The 27,172-nt window shown below is 37.9% G+C and overlaps 1 protein-coding gene across 2 annotated transcripts in view; it reads left to right on the forward strand.

Annotated features, from left to right (window-relative positions):
- ASB7 (ankyrin repeat and SOCS box containing 7) overlaps positions 1–26,522 on the forward strand; it is a 52,336-nt gene extending 25,814 nt beyond the window's left edge. For both annotated transcript variants that reach the window (XM_044762910.2, XM_044762904.2), the window contains exons 5-6: positions 5,380–5,985; positions 23,001–26,522. In XM_044762910.2, coding sequence (XP_044618845.1) covers positions 5,380–5,985; positions 23,001–23,140 — 746 coding nt within the window. In that variant the 3' untranslated portion in view covers positions 23,141–26,522. The remainder of the gene's footprint in view (positions 1–5,379; positions 5,986–23,000) is intronic.
- The last annotated feature ends 650 nt before the right edge of the window (positions 26,523–27,172 follow it).

The following is a 27,172-nucleotide window of genomic DNA, read 5'->3' on the forward strand; positions in this document are numbered from 1 at the left end:
AAACCCAAAGTTAAAATAGGGATGAAATAAGAAGAAGAAAAGAAATCAATGAAATTGGAAATGGGGAAATGAAACCAGAAAGCAAAAGCTGCTTTTCAAAGAGATCAATAAAAGTGATAAATCCAGCTAAACTGATGAAGAAAATGAGAAAAAACACAAAACTAGTAATCAAGTATGGAAAAACTTTTCACTACAGATGCTACAGACATTAAGAGGATAATAGGAATATAATAAACACCTTTATGACATTTAGAAGAATTGGACAGATTCCTTGAAAGACACAAATTGCCAAAACTGACCCAAGAAAAAAATAGAACAATTTATTAGCCCCATATCTATCCAAGAAATTTAGTTCATAATTAAAACTTTCCACTAAGAAAACTTTAGGCCCAGCTGGCTTCTCTGTTGAATTATTTCAGATATTAAAGAAATAATAACAATACTACCCAAATTCTTAGAGAAGGTAGAGGAGGGAACAATTCCAAACTTACTGTATGAGGCTTGTAGTGCCCTGATACAAAACGGAATCAAGACTTTGCAAGAAATGAAAACTATAGACTAGTATCCTTCATGACCATAGATACAAAAGTCCTTAACAAATACTAGCAGATCCAATCCATCAGTATATACAAAAGAGTGTTACATCATCGCCAAGTAGCATTTATCCGAGGAATGCAAGTTTTGTTTAACATCTGAAAACCAATATGGTAATTTCCCATATTAATAAAACAAAAGTAAATACCAAATGATTATTTCAATAGATGGAAAAAATGCATGGGATAATGTAAAATAACCACTCGTCCTGAAGACTCAGCAAACCAGAAGCAGAAGGTGACTTCTGAAACCTAAGGAAGGGCAGCTGTGAAAAACTGCCACTTACGTCGCAGTAGATGGTGAACTGCTGAATGCTTTCCCTCTAAGACAGGAACAAGTCAAGGGTATCTGCTTTTACCACTTTTGTTCGATGTTCTATTGTAGACTCTAGCTATTGGAATAAGGGAAGAACAACAAAGAAGAGTCCTATGGATTGGAAAGGAAGAAGTAAAACCGTCTTTATTTGTAGGGAACATAATAGTGTATGTAGAAAACTAAGAAATCTGCAAAAATGTACTAGAACTAAAAAGTCAATTTAGCTAGATTACAGAATACACAGATCAATATACAAAAATCAGTTTTATTTCTCTATACCAGCAGTTAACATATTGAAAATGAAATTTAAAAACAATTCATTATAAGAGCAACAAAACTTAAAATATTTAGTAATAAGTTTAATGAAAGAAGTTCAAGGCTTGTACACTGAAAACTATAAAACATGGGTGAGGAAAATTAGTGAAGACCTAAACAAAATAGATATTGCATATTCATGGCTTCAAAGAATTGATGTTATTTAGATTGTTTTGGAGAGCTTTGCATTTTTAGAGTCGGTATAGTTATAGTCAGAATTCCAGCAGGCTTGTTTGAAGACGTTGACAAGTTGATTCTAAAATTTATTGGCCAAAACAGCTTTAAAAAAGGTTGAGGGCATAGTGACCTGCTGTCAAAACTTGCTGTGAAGCTCCAGTAATCAAGACAATCTGGGCTTGGTGTGTGGATAGACTTTTAGATCAATGGAACACAATAGAGTTCAGAAATAGAGCCACACTTGAGTGGTAAATTAGTTTTTGACAAAGACACCAGGATAAATCATTGGGGAAAAGATAGTCTTTTCAACAAACTGTGCTGGAATAACTGGATAGCTATATGGAAAATAGTGAGGCTTGATCTGACCTCACTCTACACAAAAATCAGCTAGCAATGGATCATTGCCCTAAGCATAAGAGTTAAAAGTATAAAACTTCTAGAAGAAAACAGAGGAAATCCATGTGACATTGTGTTGGGCAAAGATTTCTTAAACAGGACACAAAAAGCACAAAACAAAAGAAAAGAATGACAGTTGACTTCATCAAAATTAAAAACTTTTGTTCTTAAAGACTCAGTATGAAAATGAAAAGGCAAGAACAGACTAGGAGAAAATATTTACAAAGCATATCTGTCAAAGGGCATATATACACAATTAAGTTGTAAACTCAATAATGAGAAAAACAGCCCAATAAAAATAAGTAAATGAGTTGAACAGACACTTTACAAAAGTACATAAATAAGCCAGGTATCACTAGTCATCATGGAAATGTACATTAAAACCCCAATAAGTTACTACTTTACACTTTCTACAATAGGTAAAGTTAAAATTACTAATGATGGCAAGTATTAGTGAAGATGTAGAGCAGTGGGACTCTCATAGATTGCTGGTGAAAATGTAATACTATATAGCTACTTTGAAAAATAGTTTGGCAATTTCTTAGGAAGTTAAATGTACATTTAATGTGTGGCCCAGCAGTTCTCTCCTAGGTATTTACCCACGTGAAATGGAAATATATATATCCACATACAGACTTGTGTATGAATGTTCACGGTAGCCTTATTCATAGTAGCCTCGAACTGCAAATAACCCAATTGTCCATCTGCTGGTGAATAGATAATTGTATTTGCATATTATGGAGTACTATTCAGCAATACAAAGGAATGAACTTTTGATACAACAACAACATGGTTGAGTTTCAAAAACATCACACTAAGTGGAATAAGTCAAACACAAAAGTCTGCATACTATATGATTCCATTCACATGAAATTCTAGAAAGGCAAAACTTTGGTGCTTGCCTGATGCCCAGCATCAGGTCATGGAATTAACTGTAAAGAGGTAGGAAGGAACATTTTGAGATGGTGGAAATATCTTGATTGTTGTGATGGTTACATGACTCTATACAATTTGTCAAAGTTCATCAACCTGTACACTTAAAATGGGTGGATTTTATTGTACCTCAATAAAGATGTTGGAAAAAAAGAAACCATATTGTTAGGGAATGTTTATTTACTTTTATTGATAAATTCAAATCTTTCAATATATTTAAATGGTTTTCTTCAGACTATGCTACAAGTTGTTTAAAATAGGTTGCGCCTGGAAAAAAGAAATGTTTCTGTGGGGACAAAGTAGAAGGTTGGTGGGGCTGCCATCTTAGTGTTCAGGGAAGGCGTTTCTGATGAAGGGACATTTGAGCAGATATGCATGAAGTGAGTTCAGTTCAAAATTTTCTTTGTATGTGCCTTGCACATTTCTTACTAAATTTGTATTTATGTTTTTTATAGTTACTCTTGCTGTTACAAGTGAGATCTTTTTCTTATCTTATTACATTGGCTAATAATAATCCTTAAATTAATTTTTATTTGTATTTTCATTTGTCTTAGATCTCCCATTTGTTCATTCCTCACAGATAGTAACTATACAGATTTTATGTGTTGTTACCCTAAAGCTCTTGGTTCTGTGCTATGTTTCTAGTGTGTGCTCAGACATTGTGTTTTAATGGTTTTTACTGAGACTAAGCAGATCATTGCTATGATTTGTTAATCTTTGTTTTTTCTAGCTCAGCATAGCACCAAAATGTAAGTAGAATCTAAAAAAGACCTAAAGTGGAAAACCAAAGATGCAAGTCCAATTTCATGTAACATGATTTTAATTTTACTGTCAATTAGCGCAACTATAGGATGCACATAGGAATGTTGGCTGGCACATTTAAAGGCACCCCTGGTGTATGAAAGGTGGAAGAAGTGAAAGAAGGTATTCTTAAATTTCACTAGCAGATTAAGAGAGAATGTCTGGAAGCGGTTGATTAGTCAGGTATAGATTAGAAATGGACATCTTGGCAAGATTTACTGTTTGATTTGAATGGAAGGAGTTCTTTTAGATTTCTTGCCTGTCTGCACTTAGTGTCCTTTAGGTAAGTGAGGTATCTGAAACAGACTTGAGGGCTCAGCGTCCTGTCGAATGAAAACATTAGTAGCTCATGTTCATGCTTTACCAGTAGATGGCAGCAAAGTGCTTTGTTAAAATGTCCTTACCTTCATTTTTTTTTTAACTCACATAGTAAATAGGTACTGTATATTTTTCTTTTAGTGAAGACCAAGGCAGGTATGATACCCTTATTTTCCTTAAATGGATAAAAGTAATATTACTATTGTGTACTGTCAATTTATATTAAATCATTTTATAAATCCAACTGATATAGCTTACTTTAAAAATGTTATTTCTTATAGGGTTCCTTAGCAACTACTTAACTGAAAGTTTTGTTCTCCATAGTATTATTATTTTACAGGTAGTGTTTTGCCTCAGATTTTTCTAAGAAACCTAGCTGTCATAATATATTTTAGAACTAAATAACATTTTACTAAACAGTACACAAATGTTTAATCATACAGCTTTGGAAATTTTTTTGTTTGCTTGACAAGCACTTTGAGTTTTTCTCTTTAATGAGCAAACAAAAACTTAAGGGTGACTTTTATAAGAAGAAAGCGTTTTAATCCTGGGTAGTTAGATCTGACCAATTTATGTTCACTTGGACTTGCTGGCCTCCAGGAAGTGACCGACATAGTATGGGGGAGCAGTTCTTGCCCCTGTTCTGCCCGCTCCACAGGAAGGCCAGTGGGGTGAGAGCCATGCAGAGCTGACCCTGGACTTCAGGGAAGATCTGGGGCAGGTGACAAAAGTTTGTGACTTGAGTCACTAGCAGATAATCCTTGTAGTTTCTTTTTTGTTTTAACATTTTTTTTCCCAGAAATCAGTCAATTTAGGAGACTGTTTTGGAACTGTTTTAGAAAATATTATTTATACAGTGCTGAGGTTTCTCCCAATTTTTCACACGAAGTGCTGTTTAATTCTTACAAAGTCCAAAGTTCTTGTAAAACTAAGAATTTGAAATAGACTTTTATCTTATGGAAACATGATTTATCCAGATCACTTAACATATATCTTACATGCTTTGCAATTTTTACAGACCACAGAAAAATTTTTTTTTTTACCTAATACATCCTAAAACAACACAGTCTGCCAGACCACAGTACATCCGTAATTTAGAACAGCAGATGTTGCTACACATGCTTCTCCTTAAGACCAAGAAGAAGCACAAGAGAAAATAAAACAAAAAGTTAAAACAGAACAGAAACATGAAACAAGACAGAGATGAAGGAGTTGAGTAGCCAAAAGCAGTTGGTTAAATCAGCAAAGAGAGGGGATGTGGTGACCTGAACTCTGTTTTGTATACATCTTTGAAACATTTTGTAAGTCCTTCTCATTCTATTAACCCAGGTTTGATACCTTTCTCCTAGAATTTATTTTCCATTAAAACTATACTTCAATTAAACTGAGAAAAGAAGTAGTTGATGTTCATTATAATGTTTAATAGTTTCACATTTTATATGAGAATTGGCTAAAATGTGCTCTGCCGTGGTCGAGTTTGTTGTTTTGTCTTAGAGTCTGCTAATGTTTTCATTTTGATTTTAACTCTAGCTGATCCCACAGTTAAGGACTTAATCGGAGGCTTCACTGCTCTTCATTATGCGGCCATGCACGGCCGGGCCCGGATCGCACGCTTGATGTTAGAATCTGAATACAGGAGTGACATCATTAATGCAAAAAGCAATGATGGCTGGACTCCCCTCCATGTGGCTGCTCACTACGGTAGGGACTCATTTGTCCGACTCCTACTAGAGTTCAAGGCTGAGGTCGACCCACTGAGTGATAAAGGTACAACGCCACTTCAGCTCGCCATTATCCGAGAGAGATCAAGCTGTGTGAAAATCCTCCTGGACCACAATGCCAACATCGACATTCAGAACGGTTTCCTGTTGCGATATGCTGTGATCAAAAGCAACCACTCTTATTGCCGAATGTTCCTTCAGAGAGGAGCAGACACAAACTTGGGTCGCTTAGAAGATGGACAGACTCCTTTACATTTGTCTGCCCTTAGGGATGATGTGCTCTGTGCACGGATGTTATATAATTATGGAGCGGACACGAACACACGGAACTATGAAGGGCAGACCCCATTGGCTGTTTCAATAAGTATTTCTGGAAGTAGTCGACCGTGTTTGGATTTCTTACAAGAAGTCACAAGTATGTAATTTAATTATTACTATTATTTCACTTTTTAAAAAAATTTGCATCTTCTGAGGAGCTTAAGGTATTTTTACAACTTAAAATGACCAGGCATTAATGATTCCTATTAGCCCTGCTTGGTAAATAATACCTCATTCATCTGAAATAAAAAGAAAGCTCTATTTCACAAGATTTCCCAAAAATTTAATTGTGTTACTAAAAGTCATATGGGTAGATAGTCATGGTGAGAGAAGAAACGGAGGAAAGGACAGAGAGAAGAGATTTTTAAAATTAACAAAGATCTTTGTTAGGGAAAGGCAGTTTTTACTGGTCATAAACATTGTCTTCCCAGGCTTTCATGGACTTCAGATTGAAGGGTTAGAAGGAGAATTTTTGATTTTCGATTCCATAGCTGTGGAAGTACCTAGAATTAGTGCTTTATTGCTGGGCTGTTCATGTTTTATTGTTGCTTTTCTGCTTTATTACATGTGAACCCACATGAAATGAAACAGCAGTCTTATTTATTTCAATATCCTAGTAATGCAGCTTAAGGATGCTAGAAATTGTAAGAAAAGATTTGCTATCAGGGGAAAATTTGGTGCCACTGTCCCTGGCCCACACGGCTTCCGTTGTATCTGACCTGTTTTTGTGTGGGCACTTTGTTTTTAAAGCCTGGAAGTGTCTGGCCCACCTTGTTAGTGGTACACATGTTCTGTTGGTTTTCTGATGGGGTTATTAGTTTGCATGGATATAGCCACGCTCTCTTGTGAGGCTTCCTTACAACAAGTTGAGTGTATGTTTCAGAGCTTAACATCCAACATGAATCTAAAGTCTATAAACAAAATCTTTGCTTTTGCTGTCTGCTGCACTTTGTAATAAATTCCCTTTTCCTCACCCGATTTTTACCTTTCAGTCATTATTATGGAAGAAGAATACATTCTGGGTACCAGGTACTGGGGGCTAAGGAGTTTACTTGGTCTGCTTGTAAATAATCTACTCTCCCTCTTGGAACTGAACTTGGGAGTAGAAATCTTATGAGGAAATGAAGTGTAATTTGAATTTTGTGTATTCATAAGAAAAGATGAAATCATTACCACTAAGTATATTTATACTAAAGCATAAAAAGAAATCACACTGAGGGTCTCACTCATGCATGTTGCCCAACAGAACTTTCTGTGATGATGGAAATGGTCTCTCTGTATATCCAGTATGGGAGCCACTAGCCCCAGGTGGCTGTTGAGCACTGGTTATGTGGCTCGTGTTACTGAGGAAGTGAACTTTTAATTTTATTTCATTGTATTAATTTAAATTTAAGTGTCCAAAAGTGCCTAGTGGCTCTCGTGTTCTGCAGCACAGATCTCCCTGCCTTGGGAGAGGTGTTTTGGGCTTTGTAGTAGGTGGTCTCTTACAAACAGCTTTTGAGGCGCACTCACATACCCTAAGATGGAGATGTGTCTGTGCTGGTTCCTCACCAGCGTACTCTGACTCTTCAGGTCCAGGACGCATTTCGGGAAAAGATTGTAGTGAAATTTCAAATGCTGATTCTCTCAGCAAATTTTCTAGCAGTCTTCATTTATAGACTGTTAGGGGTGCTGGTGTTGCAAAAGATAAGGTTACTCTTGAAGTTAGGATTCTATCATGGTATGTAGCCTATAAAGTATATCTTAATAAATTCTAAAGATCTTTTTTGTTGTTGCAATTGTTGTTGCTTTAACTTCTATCCTAGAGACTCTTGGTTAAATTAGTACGGCTGCCTTCAGGAAGGCATGTTACGGACATAAATGCCCCAGTCCCTTTTGTTAAATATTTGCTCAGTGGTTAACGGCATAGACTAGAGGTAGACTACCTGGGCTCCAGCCCTAACTCTATCACTTGTTAGCTGTGACCTTGGGCGGGGTACCTACCTGCTGTGTGCCTCAATGTCCTCATCTTAAAATCAGGAATAATTTTATCTGTCTTATAGGCTTGTTGTGAGGATTAAATGAGCTAATATATAGTGCATATAAAACAGTGCCTGGCACATTTTAAGTGCTGTATGTGTTCTTTAAAATAGCGTAATTAAATGAGGGTGGGTGAACAGCAAGGGCTGATTTCCTACCAACAGAGTGAATCCCTGAGATTCTTATTTTACCCTAGCCTCAGATTTTCAACTCTGTTGACTGTTGTATAGTCTGTATATGGAGACCCACAGCCAGGGGAGTGGAGGAGCTGCCCCTGTGTCCCCAGCCCCCAGAGCTACTGAGTTCCATCACAGAGAGTTGCTGGAGAGCAAGATGTTGAGTTAAAAAAGATTCACATGGACCTTTAAAGTTAAGAGCAGATGGAAAAAGTGGCACAGATTGTCTCTTTGTGTTTGGAGTTCTCCACTGCATGTAGAGTGGAGCCATGCACCTAGTAGGTCCTCAGTAAGTGTGGGTTGGCTGATTGCATCCATAAAAGATGCTGGTTGAACAGACTTGTATGTTTTTCAGAAGTGAAGGACCATCTGTCTTTTGAAGGCAGCGGTTATCTTTTGTCTTCAGATGCCTCAACATAATTCATTACTTCTTGACTCTCTAGTGGTGTTTCCTGCCAAAAGCAAATTAAGTGTTTCTGTTTCACCTGTGCATATATATTAGATTTTTCTTTTCCTAGTGAGTAATTAGGTGCTAGAAGGACCAACTGTAGCTGATGCCCTTTGGGGCTCTCTCCTGAGCTCTCTCTCAGGAAAACCAAAGTGAAAGAAGGTTGGGTAGTTCAGGGAGCAGCCTTAAATCAAATCTGTGAGCTCCTCCAGCCTTTGACACTACCATACACCAGAGCTCCAGGCACCGAGCTGTTGGCTTCTAATCTGAGAACTCAGACTCCTGAGGTGTAAGGACAGGAGAAGTGCCAGATAGTGGTCTTTATTCAGGGCCACTTTACTATTCATTGCACCATTTTTGACTAGAAGCAGGTTATTTAAATTGGAAGAGCTCAAGACAATCATAATCCTGGAATCTAGAAGCTACTGTAGCTTTTTAAAAATGTTGCCATAAAAGCTCTGATATACACTGTATAAAAACAAAGCAGATCAAATGGCTTAGTTATGAGATAGTATCTACTGGTACCTTGTTGATCATGAATAGAGGGAGAAGCCACGAAGAGCTGTCGTTACTCTTCACCCACAGCCAAACTTCCAGAAATCTCTGCCTTTTAGAATGGCTGGAACTCAACATGGTCTCCTTCAGAAAGCCAGTCAAGTGAAGGAGCAGCTTCTTTGTGCCCTGGAACAATAAACACAGCTAAGAAGAGCCAAAGATCATACCTGAAGAATGAAGATCATCTTCCAGAAGGAAAGATGTTTCCTGGTTAGCTAGAGAAGCCAATTTTTGTTCTTTCACTTGAAAGAAAAATAAGAGAGAGTGGCACAAATAAGTGAAAGGGACAACAGCAGAGGGAACAGTGATATGACTGATGACAGGTAGAAATGGTACTGACGACAGATGGTAGCAGACATTCTGATGGAGGTCCATTGAGGGCCGAGGGCCCTGGATCGGGAGGTAAACCACCCCTTGCACCAGGACCAGGACTTGGGCGAGGCAAATGAGGTGCCCAGGGCACAAGATTTAAGGAGACTCTTGTTCTCAGGGTCGTGTAAATGCATGCAGTTAATTAAAGTAGAATAACTTGTACATAGCCTATGCACAAACACCATATGGAGCTAAGAGGATAACGAAAGCTCTGGCATATGGGAATGGGCTAGAATTATCTAGCCAAACAGAGCAGAAGATTGTAGTAATGTTTCCCCAATTCAAAAAAGAAAATGAACATTTATGCACAAGAGAAGGGCAAGCCCAAGAAAACGTTGTTAAAAGAGGTACAGTATTAAAATTGCTAGGAAGACTATTCTGTAAGTAAAGTTTGCCCTGAGGATATGGTTAAATAATAATACAAGAGTTCCCATTTCTCTGCATCATCTCCAACACTTGTTATTTCTTGTCTTTTTTAATTATAGCCATTTCGATGGGTATGAAGTGATATCTCATTGTGGTTTTGATTTGCATTTCCCTAATAATTAGTAATGTTGAACATCTTTTCATGTGTCTGTTAGCCATCTGTATATCTTCTTTGGAAAAAAAAAGACTGTTCAGATCCTCTGCCCATTTTTTGATCAGGTTTTTTGTTTTTTTTAATTGCTCAGTTGTATGAGTGCTTTACATATTTTGGATCTTAACCCCTTATCAATATATGATTTTCAAATGTCTTCTCCCAATTGTTAGGTTGTCTTTTCTTTTTGTTGATGGTTTCCTTTGTCAGGCAGAAGCTTTTTAGTTTGATGTAGTCCCATTTGTTTATTTTTTCTTTTGCTTCCCATGCCTGAGGAGACATATTCAAAAAGATACTGCTAAGACTGATGTCCTAGAGCATATTTGTTCCACTTTTTCTTCTAGGAGTTTTATGGCTTCAGGTCCTACATTCAAGTCTTTAATCCATTTTGAGTTAATTTTTGTGCGTGGTGTTCTACTTTCATTCTTTTGCGTGTGGCTGTCCAGTTTTCCCAGCACCGTTTATTGAAGAGACTTTCCTTTCTCCTTTGTATGTTCTTGGCTCCTTTGCCAAAGATTAGCTGTCCATAGATGTGTGGTTCTATTTCTGGGCTCTCACTTGTGTTCCATTGATTTGTGTGTCTGTTTTTCTGCCAGTACCATGCTGTTTTGATAGCTACAGTAGCTTTGTAGTATATTTTGAAATCAGGGACTGTGATTCCTCCAGGTTTGTTCTTTTTTCTGAGGATTTCTTTGGCTGTTCAGAGTCTTTTGTTGTTCTACATAAATTTTAGGCTTCTTTGTTCCATTTCCATGAAAAATGTAATTGGAATTTTAATAGGGATTGTAATGAATCTGTAGATTGCTTTAGGTAATATGGACATTTTAACTATGTTAATTCTTCTAATTCATGAGCATAGAATATCTTTCTATATCTTTGTCTCATCTTCTTTTTCTTCCAACAGTGTCTTATAGTTTTCAGTGTAGAGGTCTTTCACCTCCTTAGTAAAATTTATTCCTAGGTATTTTATTCTTTTTGTTGCGATTGTAAATGGGATTGTATTCTTGATTTCTCTTTCTGCTAGTTTGTTGTTAGTGTATAGAAATGGAATTGATTTTTAAATGTTGATTTTCTACTCTGCAATTTTGCTGTATTCATTTGTTATTTCGAGTAGTTTTTTGGTAGATTCTTTAGGATTTTCTCTATATAAAATCATGTCATCTGCAAATAGTGACAGTTTTACTTTTTCCTTTCCAGTTTGAATGCCTTTTATTTCTTTTTCTTGCCTAATTGCTCTGGCTAGGACCTCCAATACTATATTTTATAAGAGTGGCAAGAGTGTATATTGGTGCAGCCACTATGGAAAACAGTATGGAAATTCCTCAAAAAATTAAAAATAGAACTACCATATGATCCAACAATTTCACTTCTGGGTATTTTTCCAAAGAACATGAAAACACTAATTCGAAAAGATATATGCACCCTTATGTTCGTTGAAGCATTATTCATGATAGCCAAGACTTGGAAACAACCTAAGTGCCCATTGACGGACAAATGGATGAAGGAGGTGTGGACGAATGGAATACTACTCAGCCATAAAAAAGATGAAATCTTGCCATTTGTGACAACGTGGATGGACCTTTAGGGTATTACTGAGTGAAATAAGTCAGACAGAGAAAGACAAATACCATATGGTTTCACTCATACGTGGAAGATAAACAAATACATACATACAGAGAACAGATTGGTGGTTACCAGGGGGGAAGAGCAGGTGGAGGGGTGAAAGGGATAAAGGGATGCATGTATACGGTAAGGGATGGCAACTAGACTTTTGCAGGGGAACACAATGTAGTCTATACAGAAGGTGAAATATAAGATATACACCTGAAAAAAGAATAGAGCTCACCCTGAAGAATCAGATTGTAATCTAGTGCTCTTTTTCTCTTAACATCTCCCTGCCCCACAATGCAAACTCCTCTAGTCAATGTATGAAAGAAAGAGTCATTCAGAATCTGAAATCTTTTAAGAAATGGAGAAATTCCATGAGAAAGCTGAACCTCACGCAGTGACTATCAAGAATTTTTAATCTTAAGGTGACAAAAAAGATGGGATTATACTCATCTGCATGCCTGGAATTTTGTTCAGGGAGAAGTAGTGAAGACCTTAACCCACTTCTGAATGTCAAGCACAGATTATGCGTGCGGTGGGTAAGGACTTTCTTCAGCCAGCCACCTCTGCAGGAGAAGGGGAAGGACTGAAAAGAGCTGGCACCTACAGTTCCTTGTGCAAATGGTGTGGAAATTGGAGGAAAGTTTTAGAGAGCACAGTCAAGTCAGTAGAGATAGCAGTAGATGCAATGGCTCCCAGCTAGAGAATGTCTCTTGAAAGGAGGCAGCTTCCATGTTTGATTGGCTAGATTATTTGTAGAAAAGGTGCCACCTTGTGCTGCCTGCCTAGGAAATCATTTAAGTGTCAGGCTTTGCCCTTCGTGTAGAAGAGGGAAATATATGAAAGACAAAGTGGAATCAAAGACTTGTACAAGCAGCAATGTCCGGGGCTGTTGGAGGGATCAGCTTGTCACCTGTCCCACCATTTGCTGGTGGCATCCTCACTGTACTCACTGTTGTGGAAACTCTCTCTGCAGAGTTGCTGTTTCATTAGGGCATTAGATAGGCCAGATTTTCCTATTACCAGCTAATATTTTCATTAGTTTTAACATAGCAGTCATAGTTATTTTAAATTGCCTGTCTGATAATTCCAACATCTCTTTTCTCTTATGACTGTTTTTTGGTTTTTTTTTTTTGCCTTTTAGCATAGCTTGTAATTTTTTATTGAAGCCAGACATGATGTATCGGGTAATAGGAACTGAGGTAAATAGACCTTTAATGTCAGGTTTTATGTTAATCTGGCTGGAGTGGGGTCATGTGTCATGTTTGCTGTAGCTGTAAGTGCCGGAGGCTTCAGACTCCTCCAGTTTCCTTGGTTTTGCCCCCCCTCTCAACTTTAGGCTTCCCTCAGCACTCCTCCTCAGAAAGAGTCTGCATCTTACAGCTCTTTCAGCTATAATCCACCGTTGTCACCTGATGTCACACTGGAGTCCTGTTGGTGTGGTGGGGAGGCATCGGGGAGGCCAGCGGTCTCTAATCTTCTGATTAGATCTCAATCTTTCAGTGGGCCTGTGTCTCTGGGGTGTGACCTTCATAAGTGTTTCTTGGCTTTGCTCATTCATCCCCCATACCCCTTGAGATAGAAAGACTAAGGGGGTTCGAATCAGAGAAGTGTTCATTCTCCAGGTGGGATAAGACTCTGGTAAAGTTTTTTTCCCTTGGAGAACAGGCCTTTGTTGTGAAGAAGTTTCTGGGTTTATACCATAATGGCTATTCTTACCTTCCGCCGTCCAGGGCTGTGAGGGGATCTTTATTGACTCTTCACTGTGAGAACCTGGTGGGGTTCCTGAAAGTAACACTCAGGTTGTGTGGGGTCTTCCTAAGACTGTGGCCATCACTCTCAGGCTAGTCCACACACAGCCTTTGGCAGTTCGTCCAAATTGCTATTTAAGTGTTGCTACCAGTTTGTGGCTCCAGCGGCTTCTGCTCCAGGTACACAGATCTCAGCTGTGACTCTCTGGGTTTGTTTCTCTCTCCAGATTTTGTGATGGAGCTTTGCCCAAGATAAGTTATTGATTTTGAGTTTGTTCAGCTTTTTCTTCTCGTAAGGATGAGAGTGATGACTTCCAAGATCTTTACATGTTGGAGCAGAAACCAGCTCCATTTTTACTTGAATGTGAGAAATATCCTATCCAAGGTCCCTTGGGCTGGGTAGTGTTTTGCCCACCGGAATTTAGAGGCACACATCTCCCAAACAGCATACCGAAGATCTCTCAGCTGTGCCTGTGGCGGAGGTGCTGTTACATCAGCCACATCTGTGATGGAGAGAGCAGCTGATAGGCTCTTGACCCAGTGTCTGACTTGCCTAATAAATGTGGGCAGTCTGCTTAGCCTCCCCCTGCCCCATGAATCTCAGTTTCCTCCTCTGAAAAATGGGGGTATTAGACCATAGGCCCTGGGGTCCCTCCCTTTTTAAAATTCTTACCAGTATCCACTCTTAAAGGGGATGATTTCCTGCTGCTTGTGATTTGATGTGATTTTTTTGATTTGCGTGGAACAGTGATTTTCATAGTGTGAACTCTTGGGGGGTCCTCAAGACTGTTTTAGGTGCCCATGAGGTCGAAACTAACTTCCTAACAATGCTAAGATGTTATTTGCCTTTTTCACTGCTCTGACATTTGCACTGATGGTGTAAGAGCAGTGGTGGGTAAAACTGCTGGGGCTTCAGCATTGATCAAGTCGACCCCGAGGGTACTAGTCATCACTAATCGTCGTGTTCTTCACCACCTGGCAGTCTCAGTGAAGGGTGTTCCAGTTCCATTTAGGAACGTCATTGATGATGTAGTAAAATTAATTTGGTTAAATCTTAATCCCTTTGAGTGTATACCTTTTTAATATTCTGCAGGATGGAAATTGAGAATATTTTTACTGCATACTGAAGTGCTATGATTGTATTGAGGAAAAGCACTTCTGTGATTTGTTTGAGCTGAACCAGCAGCTTTTTTCTTGGAACACCATTTTTACCCGAAAGATTGACTGACAGCCAAACTATAGCTATTTAGTCTTGGATATTTGGCAGACGTTTTCTTGAAGATGCGTAAAGTTCACTTGTCACCTTAAGGAAAACAACTGACAGTATTTACGGCAAGTTATAAAAATGGAGCTTTCAAGTGAAAATCAGAATTTTGAAAAGCTTGTATTTGCCACTTTGACATTGATGGTTTCCCAATATGTAAAGACTTTTTTGAGACCAGTGGAGATATTAACAAAAGTGACTTTTTGATATCATATAATGAAATGAGTCAACATTTGGAAGATCTGCATAACCTAATGAATCAATGACTAATGCGTGTTACAAAATCATTCATGAGTAAAAGATCCGTTCAAAGGGCAAGATAGACCAATGAATTTTGATGTGAAAGAGTACAAAAAGTTCATTGGTTTGGTTTCAGATTCCATGGTGCAACCAACCTTTAAAAAACACCACTTGTCGAGTTTTGATGGAGTATCAGAGAAGATCCATGATTATCTAAAAAGGCTATTAAAAGATTCCTTCCTTTTCCAAGTACAAATGTGAGTGAGCTGGATTTTCTTCAGCTACTTCAATCAAGACAGCATGTTAAAACAGATGGAATGCAGTAGCAGATCCATGAATCCAACCGTCTTCAATGAAGCCAGACCTTAAGAGATTTGCAAAAATGTAAAATGGTGCCACTCTTCTCATGAAATCTTTTTTGTTTTGGAAAGCAGTGCTTTTATTTCATAAAAATTTATTTCAACTGATAATGAATTTATTAGTTATTTTTAAATGAATCAATAAATATTTTTTTAATTTCTGAATTTCCATTTCTAAATATAGTAAATATAGATAGATATAACCTACGTAAACTTCTTTGAGGTCCTCTAATTTTAAGAGGTCCTAAGGCTAAAAAGTTGAGACCTAGTGATGGACAACTGCTACATTCAAATTTTTAAGGACACCCTATTAGCCTTGATTCACGAAATTCTAAAATCTCTAACATATTTCTGTTTGCAGTTACAACGTGTGGATAAAACGAAATGTTTTAAATTACTGCTTGCCATATGCCAACATATTTACTACTTGAAATCTGTAGAGATAAATGATTCCTGAAGTGTATCTATGAAATTGTGGTTCTATCAGATGCTATAGGGGGAAAACAGATTCATTATTCAAATCATTTAGGACCCTGGATTCTAGATCCCAGTTTCAGAGATGCATCATGCACAGTAGCATATCAGAGGTTCCAAGACATCCTTGAGTAAATTAACCATTTAACTTTGTACAGTAGTTAAAAAGCATACTTTTACACAGCATCTTTTATTCCTGTGGCGTGCTCTGGTATAGATTATTCTTAAGGCAGAGAACATGCTAGTTGGGTTTGTGTTTAATATCCAAAGGAGTCTGAGTAGACGTAGTGAACTTTGTTACTAGTAGATGCTTTCCAAAGACTTGAAGCAACCACTAGGTATGTTCAGTGGTGTGTAAAAGGCAGGACTGGGTTGTATTTTGATTTATATTTTTCAGGGAATTAAATGGCTCATATTTCTAAGAGAAAAAGATTAGGTAAATGGGAATTGAGTTGGGTGAACTGTTTTCTGGGAGACTTAATCTGTCAAGTACTTAAGTTTGTTGGTTTCTAGCACATCAATCACAGGTGTTTAAGAATACTGTTTTTGAATCGTTGCAGTAACCTGAAATATGTTTCTGTTTAAATTGCAGTAATAGTCAAGGACTGTGTTTTAGTTGCAGAAGTTAAACTTTAAACAAAGTTTCAAACTTTAAAAAAGTAAGAATACAAATCGTGACTCCTTTTTTTTAATTTTAAGAAAATGAAATTTAGGCTGTGGCTTTCTCAGCTAAATCCAGCACAGCGACAGGGATGTGAGCAGATGATCACATCAAACAACATCTCTATGGCAGCTGCCTCTTCTCCTGTGTTCTTCTCAAATGCTTCTTTAATCAGTTTCTTTGGTTTTTCTTTGTAGGATGACTTGGCCAAAACAGTGTTACCTAGTGTAACTCTTTGGAGAAGTAATTTGTGTTACACATTTAACTGAGGCTATTTTCGATTATTGTTTTTTTCTAATTGAGGATTTTGCCAGACATCTACGTTGTAGTCTTATCAGGTTTTTCAGTCCCAGTTATTTTTTTTTTTTTTTTAAGATTTTATTTTTTCCTTTTTCTCCCCAAAGCCCCCCATACATAGTTGTTTTGTATATTCTTCGTTGTGGGTCCTTCTAGTTGTGGCATGTGGGACGCTGCCTCAGCGTGGTCTGATGAGCAGTGCCATGTCCGCGCCCAGGATTCGAACCAACGAAACACTGGGCCGCCTGCAGCGGAGCGCGCGAACTTAACCACTCGGCCACGGGGCCAGCCCCATCAGTCCCAGTTATTAAAATCACTTTAGAAATAAATAGTGTGCAGTTCTGTGTCAAATTACATCACATTTTAAGGTTGTTTGATATAGAAAGTATTACTTTATTCTGTACTTTTTTCGTCGTATTTTGAATTACTTTCTATTTTTAGTGTAGGCTTCTAGAGATTTCTTGTTATTTGTTAGGAAGCAGTATATGATTTTGTTTGGCTTAGTGCAAGTGGAAAATCTAAGTCAAAGCTCATTTGCCTGTGAAAAAATGTAACCAATGGATAAATGTGATCAAGGCTGATATTGTATACCTTTGGATTCTAAGAGTTAAGTTGGAGTAGCCTTTTTTTTTTTTTTTGATAAAGATTGGCACCTGAGCTAACAACTGTTGCCAACCTTCTTTTTTTTTCTTTCTGCTTTTTCTCCCCAAATCCCCCCAGTATATAGTTGTATATTTTAGTTGTGGGTCCTCCTAGTTGTAGTACGTGGGACGCCACCTCAACGTGGCCTGATGAGTGGTGCCATGTCCGCGCCCAGGATCCGAACCAGAGAAACCCTGGGCCACCATAGTGGAGCACGCAAACTTAACCACTCGGCCACAGGGCCGGCCCCGCCTTTTATTTTATATACCATAATTTTTATTCTAAGGTGAGCTAGAAACTGCCTTTGTTCTATAAAGTAATATTTGTTTAACACATTCCATGCTCAGTCCCTGTGAAGGGAATTCAGAGGCAAGAGCAAAGGGATTAACTCTTTTTATGGTAGAATTTTAGAATGGGGAGCTGAGATAAAACAAAGAGGTATTGGGAGGCCAGTCCAGATGTTGACCTAAGATGAGAAGTGCTCAAAGGAACAAGTCAGATGGCATAAAGCAATTCAGAGGAGGCTAAATCTTCCTTTTTGCTTCTTGACCCCCTCCCCTCCACCTCCAGTCTCTCCCCCTCTCTCCTCCAAAGGAAAACCTGGAACTTTGCTTTGCTTTCATTTTGTTCACTTTGATTATGTAAAAATGTTTTGCTTCTCTGTCTACCTTTACAAATACTTTATCCAAATAAATACGTTTCGTTTATCATAAATGCAGTAATCCAATGGCAAAATGAGGTGATTTCAGATATTTAATTTTCTAAGTTATGATGCTGCCCTGCTTTTGTACTTTATACAAGACCAGACCCTTCAAAAGCTGATTTCCTATTTTATACCAGCCCAATTATTACTAATGATGGGCTTCTTTACCAAATGGAAAGACTCATAACTCTTTGAACTACTCTGTAATTCCGTTGTAGTTCATTAGTATGAATGCCTTGTAGTGTTTCTGCATCCCCCAAAGTCCTTATAATTCCTTAAATTACACTCTCTAGTGAGGTGTCCCCAGGTCTCCTCTGTTACAGTCCCATGAACAAGGCACTTGTTACTTAACGGGGCAGGAGTGATTTTCTAAGACATCTAGCAAAAGTTGTGTGCATGTGTGTTGACTTTTTGCTTTCATTCCCTTTAGTCTCTTGCTCTGCCTTTTCCTTTGCCACTGCATCCTCCTCTTCCCTTGCCCCTTTGATCTTTGGGACAGTGCATTTTTAGTACATAGTAGGTGCTCAGTAAATACTTCTGAGTGATGTGTTGACAAGAAAATAAGTACTTCTTTTTCAGTATTAATCTTCTATTCCTAAAATGATATTCCTGGAAAAATAGCTCCTTAGTCTTAGAAATAACAGTAATTACAATGACTGTTCCTTGTTACTCTATTATTTAGCCCATTTTTCACTCAGTGCTGCTACATGGCAAGATGAGTTAATATCTGTATATTTGTGGAGCAGTAGTATAATGAATGACATTCCTTACTTCATCACTACAAATCTTTTTCTACAGTTATTGAAGTTCTCACATTTCTGCTTGATTCAGGTCATGCAGTGATTTCCAGAATATGATTTCCATCAATTTGGCCAGGACTCTTTTCCAGTAATGGATTACCAGTTTCTCCTTTACTGTTAGGCTGTCAACTAGTTTTCTTACTATCTTAACACCAGAAAGATGGAGACTTCTTCAGCTTCCAAGAAGAAGCTCTCTACTTTTCTTGGAAGGAGAAGTAAACATTATCCTTAAAGTTATTTAAAAATTACTATTTTAACATTTATTTACCAAATACTTATATAGCTCTTACTATGTGCCAGGTACTATTCTAAACACTTTACTGAAATTAACTCTTTTTATGCTTGGAAAGCCTATGATGTAGGTGTTGTTATCTTCAGTTCATAGATAAGGAAACTGAGGCAGGAGACTTAAGTAGCTTCCCCAGGGTCACACAGCTTCTAAGTGGTGGGGCCGGGATGGGAGTCAAACCCAGGCAGGCTGGCTCCAGGGTTGAAGCTTTAACCACTGTGATATGCCTCTACCATTAAGGGTCTTTCTGCAGACGGGAATTACAGTGTCAAGAAATCTTTGAACGATCAGTTGCTCCCACAATATTAAAAGATTGCACACTGCTTAAGGAGAAGAAAAATTAGTAGCAAATTGAGTAAAACTTTCCCATATTTATAGGCATGAAAAGTGCATTTTTCCCTGGAAAGGCCCATACAGAGATGACTTATGAGGATGGTAGTATTTCTGTAGTTGTGTCCCTTGAATGAAAGTTGTTAGCTCATCTTTGCCCTCTTGCATTTTATCATAGACAACGAGGAGAGCCAGTGACACTTCCAATATTCTGGCTGGGGAATCTTCTTAAGCAGATCATTAAGGCTTTTCCTAGTTTCCACATTACTGCAGGTGACAGTGGTGCCAAATTTGCCACCACTAATAAAAGGTTCCCCTTTCCTCCAGCTTCTAGTAACATTTTAAAAACTTTCCTTTAAGCCCTGACCAAGAGCCTCTTCAAAGCCCTTCCCATCAAGCTGGTCCCAATGACAAAGCCACATATTTTAGATTTTTTTTGATGGCAACACCCTACTTCCAGGTCCCATAATCTCACTCGGTTATCTAATGCTGCAAAACTTAGTGGCTTAAAGTGTTGATAGTCAGTTATTTTCTGTGCTTCAGGCAGTGTCATCTGGAGTCACTGGACTGGGGCCTCTCTACTTTCAAAATGGTTCACTCAGATAGCTGGCAAGTTAGTCCTGGCAGTTGGCTGGGAGGCCAGCCAGGACTATTGGGCAGTGTCCTCACTTCCTTTTTATAGACTGCTTGGACTTCTTTGTGGCATGATGGTAGCTGTGTTCCAAGAGTGAATGTCCCAAGAACCAGGCGAAAGTCGTATCACCTTTTATGACTTAGCAGTCATATAACATCATTTCCATCATAGTCACAAGGTCATCCAGTTTCAAGCAGAGGGAAGCTAGGCTCCATCTCTTAATGATGGGAGTATCCAGTCACATTGTAAAAAGGAGCATGAGGCGTAGGCCGTATTGTGGCCGTTTTTGGAGAGTGCATTCTGCCGCAAAAAAAATCCCCATTATGTAACCTTTTGTCTCAATCCTTCTTTTTTCCTTAGCTAAGCAAATTCCAATAATTTAGTTTTTCTACTTTGTTGGAGGATATGTTTTGATTTAGGTATGCATGTATACTTACATATGTCAACTTTATCCTTATCTGTTTTTTGCCTGAACACATCATGGTTATTCTTTTTATTAATATTATACTTGAAAAGAAGCTGCCATCTATTAGGAAAGTCAAATTCTTTACTTTAAAAAAAGATTCACGTGTAATTCATATTCTGGTTTTTGCATTTGCAGATCAAATACTATAAGCGTTTATTGAAAATGACGGTGATAATTTATTCTCTTCCTAATGGTAGCCCATGAATGGTGATGAAAAATAATTCAAAACAGGTTAGAAAATGATTTGCTGTTGACATGGATGTGTTTTGCAATGAGTCGACTGTTTCATACTTTAAAGACAAGCCTATTAAATATTCATTCGTTCAACTAGTATTTGTTGAGTATTGTGTTAGGCATTGGACTTACATTGGCAGCCAGATGTGGTCCTGCCTTCATGGAACATGTCGTATAGTGAGGAAGATGGGCATGGGTAGGTAATCACCAAATAAATGTAAAATCACAACCTTGTTTAGTGCTATAGTGGGAAGGAGCTCTGAGTATCTGATGGAAACCTGACCTCATCTCCCCTAATGAAGCGCCCCTTTAGCAGAGATCTGGAAGATGGAGAAAACATAGTCTTGCTGAGAGACACAAGAGTGTGTGTGTCACAGCCATGCACAGATCCTTGTACAGACGTCTGTAGATACACATACATGACCCTAGTTTACAGACGTTTCTAGGAAAGCAGTAGCTTCTGCCGTGCTTCTGTTAAGAGACCATATATTAACTCTTGGACAGCACGTGTTCATATGTGTTTTACAGAACTGAGGTCTGAGTTTTAAGGAACCTTTTTCATTTGTGAAGAATTACTTAATTTTGAATAATGGTGATCACTACAAACAAGTACAATTCAAGTAAGGGATGAAGTACTAAGTATAGCAGTGGTTCTCCATGGCCTAGAGACCTTTGGAGTTCCTTGAGACCCTTTCAGGGTATCTGAGGTCAAAATGATTTTCATAATAATACTAAGACATTGTTTGTCTTTTTCACATTCCTTCTTTCATGAGTGTAAGTGGACTTTTCCAAAGACTAGATGATGTCATTTCATCACAGCAGATTGAATGCAGAAGCAAATATGAGAATTCAGCTACCATCTATTATGCCAGACCTTTAAAAGCTTTGCAAGAATATGAAAGAATGCCATTCTTCTTACTATTTTTGGAAAATCCTGTTATTTTCATAACAGTGTTATTTATGTTAACATGTAATGGGTTTTTATTTTTAAATGAATTAAGTATTTCTAAAATTTCTAACTTCTGATATAGTAATTATTGATATAATCCACATAAACAGAAGTTCTTTTGGGTCCTTAATAATTTTTAAAAGTGTAAAGAGGTTTTGAGACCAAGAAGTTTGAGAACCGCTGAAGTATGGCATTTTACTTGACTTTGAACATGTTACTTAATCTCTCTGAGATGTAAGGAGTCTGTAAAATGGGGATAATGATCAAAGTACTTCCCTCATAAAAGGATTAAATGAGTTAGTATATGTCAAGAGTTTATAAGAATACATGGCACAGAGTAAGCATTCAACATACGTTATCCTTTATTATTATTACCATTTAATATGAAAGCAGAACTTAATGTGAATCCAAACACTACCGGGGCACCATTGCTTAGGACTTTTCCTTGTGTTTGTGGTCATCTGTATTGTTTTGGGAAAGTATTCAAAAGTGAAAGAAATTGGATTTTGTGATATGTCTTTTTGAGTTGGGATATAGCAGAGGTTATTGTCAGATAGATGGCCAGGGTTTGAGGTTTAAAGAGACAGACTCAGAATAGCTTGGGCTTCTTTTTTCACCCCTTCCCCTGCCCTCCATCTGCACCTCGTCCTGACAGCCAGTATTCTGCCTTGTCTAGAATCTGGGTGAACAGGTGCAGATGTCGTTTGGGAAAGTTCTCCAGAGATCGTGTCCTGTGTCTAGGTTCCAGTGTCCTACCCAGTGAACTGAAAGGAGGAGCCACGTTAGAGAACATCTCGTTCAGTCCCCTCACTTTTCAGGTGGAAAGACTGAGGCCCAGAGGAATGATTTGCTCGCACAGGTTCTCCAGGCCTAGGTTCAGAGGCCCAGCCAGGATGAGAACCAGCATTCTGATTTGTAGTGGAAAGACTAGCAGGCTTAGAATCAGAACTGGTTTTAGTCCTGGTCTAAAAAGCCTTAATTAGTCGTCTGACATTGAGCAGTTTACGTAAATCCCTGATACTTAGTGTCCTTTTTTGTAAAATGGAGGTGAAAATATCAACCATCTCAGAGTTGTGAAGAGGGTTAATTGAGACATCACATGAAGGTACCCAAAACGCATCCTCTTAGTAGGAGTCTCTCTAATCCTTTGTGTGTAAAGTCCATAGAGAGACACTTCCCAGTGAAATAAACATTTCTTTTCAGAACCTAAAAGCCCACCTTCAGTATTGTGCTTTGTAACCTTTTCTTTTTTCTGTCTTTTTAGGACAACCCAGAAACTTGCAGGACCTGTGCCGAATTAAAATTCGACAGTGTATAGGCCTTCAAAACCTAAAGCTACTTGATGAACTACCAATTGCCAAGGTCATGAAAGACTACTTAAAACACAAATTTGATGATATCTGATATAGACGGAACTGTGAGCAAGATTAGGAGTTATATTCCAGATACTTAAAAGGCTTTTTGCCTTGCACAAAGTATATCCTATGCAATTTCTGATTTGCTGTGAAGTCAGAAAGCAGGTATACACTTTTAGGTTTTTTTGTTTGTTTGTTTGGTTTTCATTGTAGGGGAGGGTTTTTTTTATATATATAAACACACACACCACATGCTTGAATGTCTTAATTTGGTTTCTTGGTCCAAGTTTAAGAGGTCCAAGCTTTGTATACAATATTGCATTTACAAAAATTGTTTTTCCAAAATGACACGAGCAGTTTCGGAGTGGAGAATTTACCCTTTCCAAATTTATGGTTTCATCGGTGTGCGCGATACTATAAACCAACAGAGCACTTGTTAGAGTTCGGAGGCACAGTTTCACCCAGAGGGGGTCCTGGGTTCTACTGGAAAATGCCCTAAGAAATTTTTTTAAAGTAGTGCTGTCGCCTCAGTCATTTTTAATGAGTACAAATTGGCTGTTTCAAACTGTTGTTTTCCTAATTAACGTACCTTTCAGATGACATAAATCCAGTACCTCTGCTTTCCTGTTGGTGTGCTCTTGTTTTTAACTTATTTTTTTAACAACTGTAGTACACTACCCAGAGACATTGGGTCTCAACTTCTGTCTCTAGTTGAATTGTGCTTTTAAAAAAATTAATGGGAAAGAAAATAACTTTATAAAGCCAGTGTATTCTGTTTTTAAAACAGTGCCTCCAGTGCAATACTCCTTCTGGTGTATTTTATCCATTATTTCACTTGATGTTCCTCATTCTACAGCCGGCTTTGACATGCTCATGAGAACAGCAACAGCCACTTTAATTTTAATTGCACAACCTTAGTATGTCAGTTGCAATTTCCATTTTAAGCTTTGTCTTTTACTTCACTTTAAGCAGAAAATTTCGTATTTTGGTGGTATAGTATTCCCTAAAAATAGCCCAAAATATTGTTAAACCATTTGGCTTTAATAGTTAAATAATTTGAGGCGGTTTCATGGTGTTCTTTTCTTCCAGTTTAAAAAAAATTTCTAAAGGGTAAAATTTCTAATGGGTGCACATTTGTACGTCTGGTTAATTCCTAATATGCTAATTAAACATTTTCTATCTATTTTACGGTTATACACAGTAAAGCTCTTTGGGACAGTTATTTTATTTTCTGGGTTGATTGGGCATATGTTTGCAGTGTAAACATGGATATGATAAAGTGTCAACAATGGAAAAGGTTCCAGAGGCATCAGGGATCGATGATGATGCCCTTGGAGATGTGTTCTGTGCTTGATTTGTCATCATAGTAGTTTCAGAAGAACCTTTTCAATATCCTAGTATTGTTCTTAGTGCTTTGGGAAATTTCAAAATATTTACACCCTGGTAATAAACTTGTTATCAGAAGTTTACAAGATGAAGGGCTTCTCTTGTCTGAATTTCTAGTTTTCAGTCATTAGGTATAAAACTGTTTCACCTGAAAAATATAAATAAGCAGAATTAGGAGTCTACTCTGGCTTTCCCTTTTCTCAGAGCGAGCAGTGATATTTTCTCGATCACAAAGTTTGTTCTCTTGGCTGCAGAGTAGCTATGGCATCGGAGTATCTGATCTGCTTGTGCCTGGGCAGTGCACATGTTTCTGAAGAACGGGGAGCTTCAGAAAAAGGATGATTTGGGAGATCGCTGATGGGGTACATAGACTCTTTTGCAGGGAGCCAGTGAGAGTGTGGCCAGTTTGTAACCATCCCAAAACTGTAACTGGAGTCTGATGGATAGAAATGGGTGGTCTTTTTCCCCATAAAAATACCTCCAAAAAGTTATCTTCAAGGAGAGTCCCTTGTGAAGATAGGAGCTATGCTGTGTTCTCATTCTTTAAACCCATACCCAGGTCAGAGCTAAGACACATGAGCAGCATCAGGGACATGGCATGGCCAGAAATGAATTGTGTTACTTCTCCCTAAAACCCGAGGCCTAGGGAGACAAGGAGATGGGAGGGGCCCCGGGGTCCTGCACTCTGAGCAGTAATATTAATGTTCTGTTCACACAGGGCTTATTTCCTCATATGTGTGCATTAATTTATTCAGTTACTAGAATGATTTTCTTTCCCAAACCATTCAAAGGTTTCCAAACTAAGTTAGCCACTGAGTTTGAGTCAGGGAATTCCAAGTAAAAAGATCAGATTAAGGTAAATTCTTTGTTCTGTATTGCTGCTGTGACTTCAGAAAAAAATTATGAGAGCTCTTCCTGGAATTGAAATTTCTATTTAATGAAGAAGTATATAATTCCATTATTTATTCTTTGAGGTTTGATTTATCTGGAAGCTTAAAAAAGATTTTTTTGTTGTTAATAAAATCCCAATCACATATCATTTAACAATAACTAAAATGTCTCGAAGTTGGTAACGGATGGAAAATAGGTCCACATTTGCATTTGGTTGGAGAGAAGCATTCTGTGGTCCCATAATGAGTAGAGAGAACAAGTATTTTCGGAAAATCAACTGCTTGGTTTTCCAGAATCTTGACTGAAATGTTCAGAATAGTATCAAATTCATCACTGATCCTTCTATGTTTCTTTTGAAATTTATTATTTAAGCCTATTACTGAACCTTTATAAAAATATGTTTGGCAAGTACACCAAAGAAACCAGCTCATAAACGACTATGATCATTAATGAACTGCAAACCTCATCTTTTGGAAATGGAAGAATTTTTTTTGTGTGTAAATATTTGTGTTTATAAATGTACAGCAGAGTAAGAGTGTTTTTTAGATTATTTAATTCTCATATTTCTAAACTATTTACTACAGAATAATCCACGCTTGTTAGTTTGGAGGACTTGACTGTTTTGTTTTTTAATTCATTATCAGTCATGCTTGGAACAGCATTTCCGCTAGAGAATTCACTGTTCTGCCAGTAGCAAGAGTACACATCTGGAGCATGAGGGAGTCTAGTGTGATTTGTCAGATGCACACCCTAAGAGACAAGAATGTGTAGTTTAATTACCAGAGTGGACCATACGCAAATTGAGATTCTAACTTTCCTGCAGAATTGCTCTTTAGCCCAGAATGTGATTGGGATGAGGCCCTTTGCCCACAAATTTAGCTTTCATGTAACTCCTAGTGTGTTATATCATAATGTATTTTGTTCTTCCTTTGTAATGTAAGTTTTGCTTTGGGTCAATTTGAATTAAAAAAAAACTTAAATCTGGTTTAAAACATACTGGAATTGTGTTTTATTTCTAGTCTGCCTTAACTTTTTAATATTTCCAGCTATTTGGTGAAAAGAAACAAAAATCTGTCATTCACTCATCAGCATTTTGGATAATTGGGAATTGTGTAAGAGTGTGAAACAGAGATCAGTACCATTTTAGATCAGATAAGGCAATTCTTACCCCCCCCCCCCCATGCATTCTGCAAATACCAACTAACAAAAGACTAGACTATTGCGTCCTTGAGTGTGCTGATCCAGCACTGAGCCTTCTGGGCCCTATTCACCTCTGCCTCATGCCTGCCACACGTTGACTGAGGACAGAGTTTGGACCACAGCATTTCTAAGTACGGAACAGTAAATGCCATTAAAACAATGAATTTGAGGTAGTTTATTAGCCTGCAGCAGGTAGAAGTGAAATAACTTTGATTTCACTCTTCTGTATAACATAAGCAGAGCTCGATTCAGGAGAAACCTCAAACTAATATGAATGGTGGTGTGCTAAGGAAAAGGGAGGACAGACGATTTAGCACCCCACGCAGAAATTCTCTGTTTCTCAACTGTAACCTTGTTGCAGACTTGTCCGAGGCCAAGAATGGGACATTTGAAACTATTCCTAATGATCAGCAGGGGAGTTCAGATGTGAAAAATAGCTGTGTTGCTTGGAAATCTTGAGGTCATTCCTTTTCCAATATGATGTAAGTAGTATATTGTTTTTTCAGCTGAAAGACAGTTTACAAAAATGGCTTACTAGCTATTGATAAAACAGATTATCTACTTGATAAAAAAATATTTCCACATTTCATGTGGTTGAGTTTCA

This window comes from Equus asinus, chromosome 2 (assembly GCF_041296235.1).
Source record: "Equus asinus isolate D_3611 breed Donkey chromosome 2, EquAss-T2T_v2, whole genome shotgun sequence".
Taxonomy (NCBI): domain Eukaryota; kingdom Metazoa; phylum Chordata; class Mammalia; order Perissodactyla; family Equidae; genus Equus; species Equus asinus.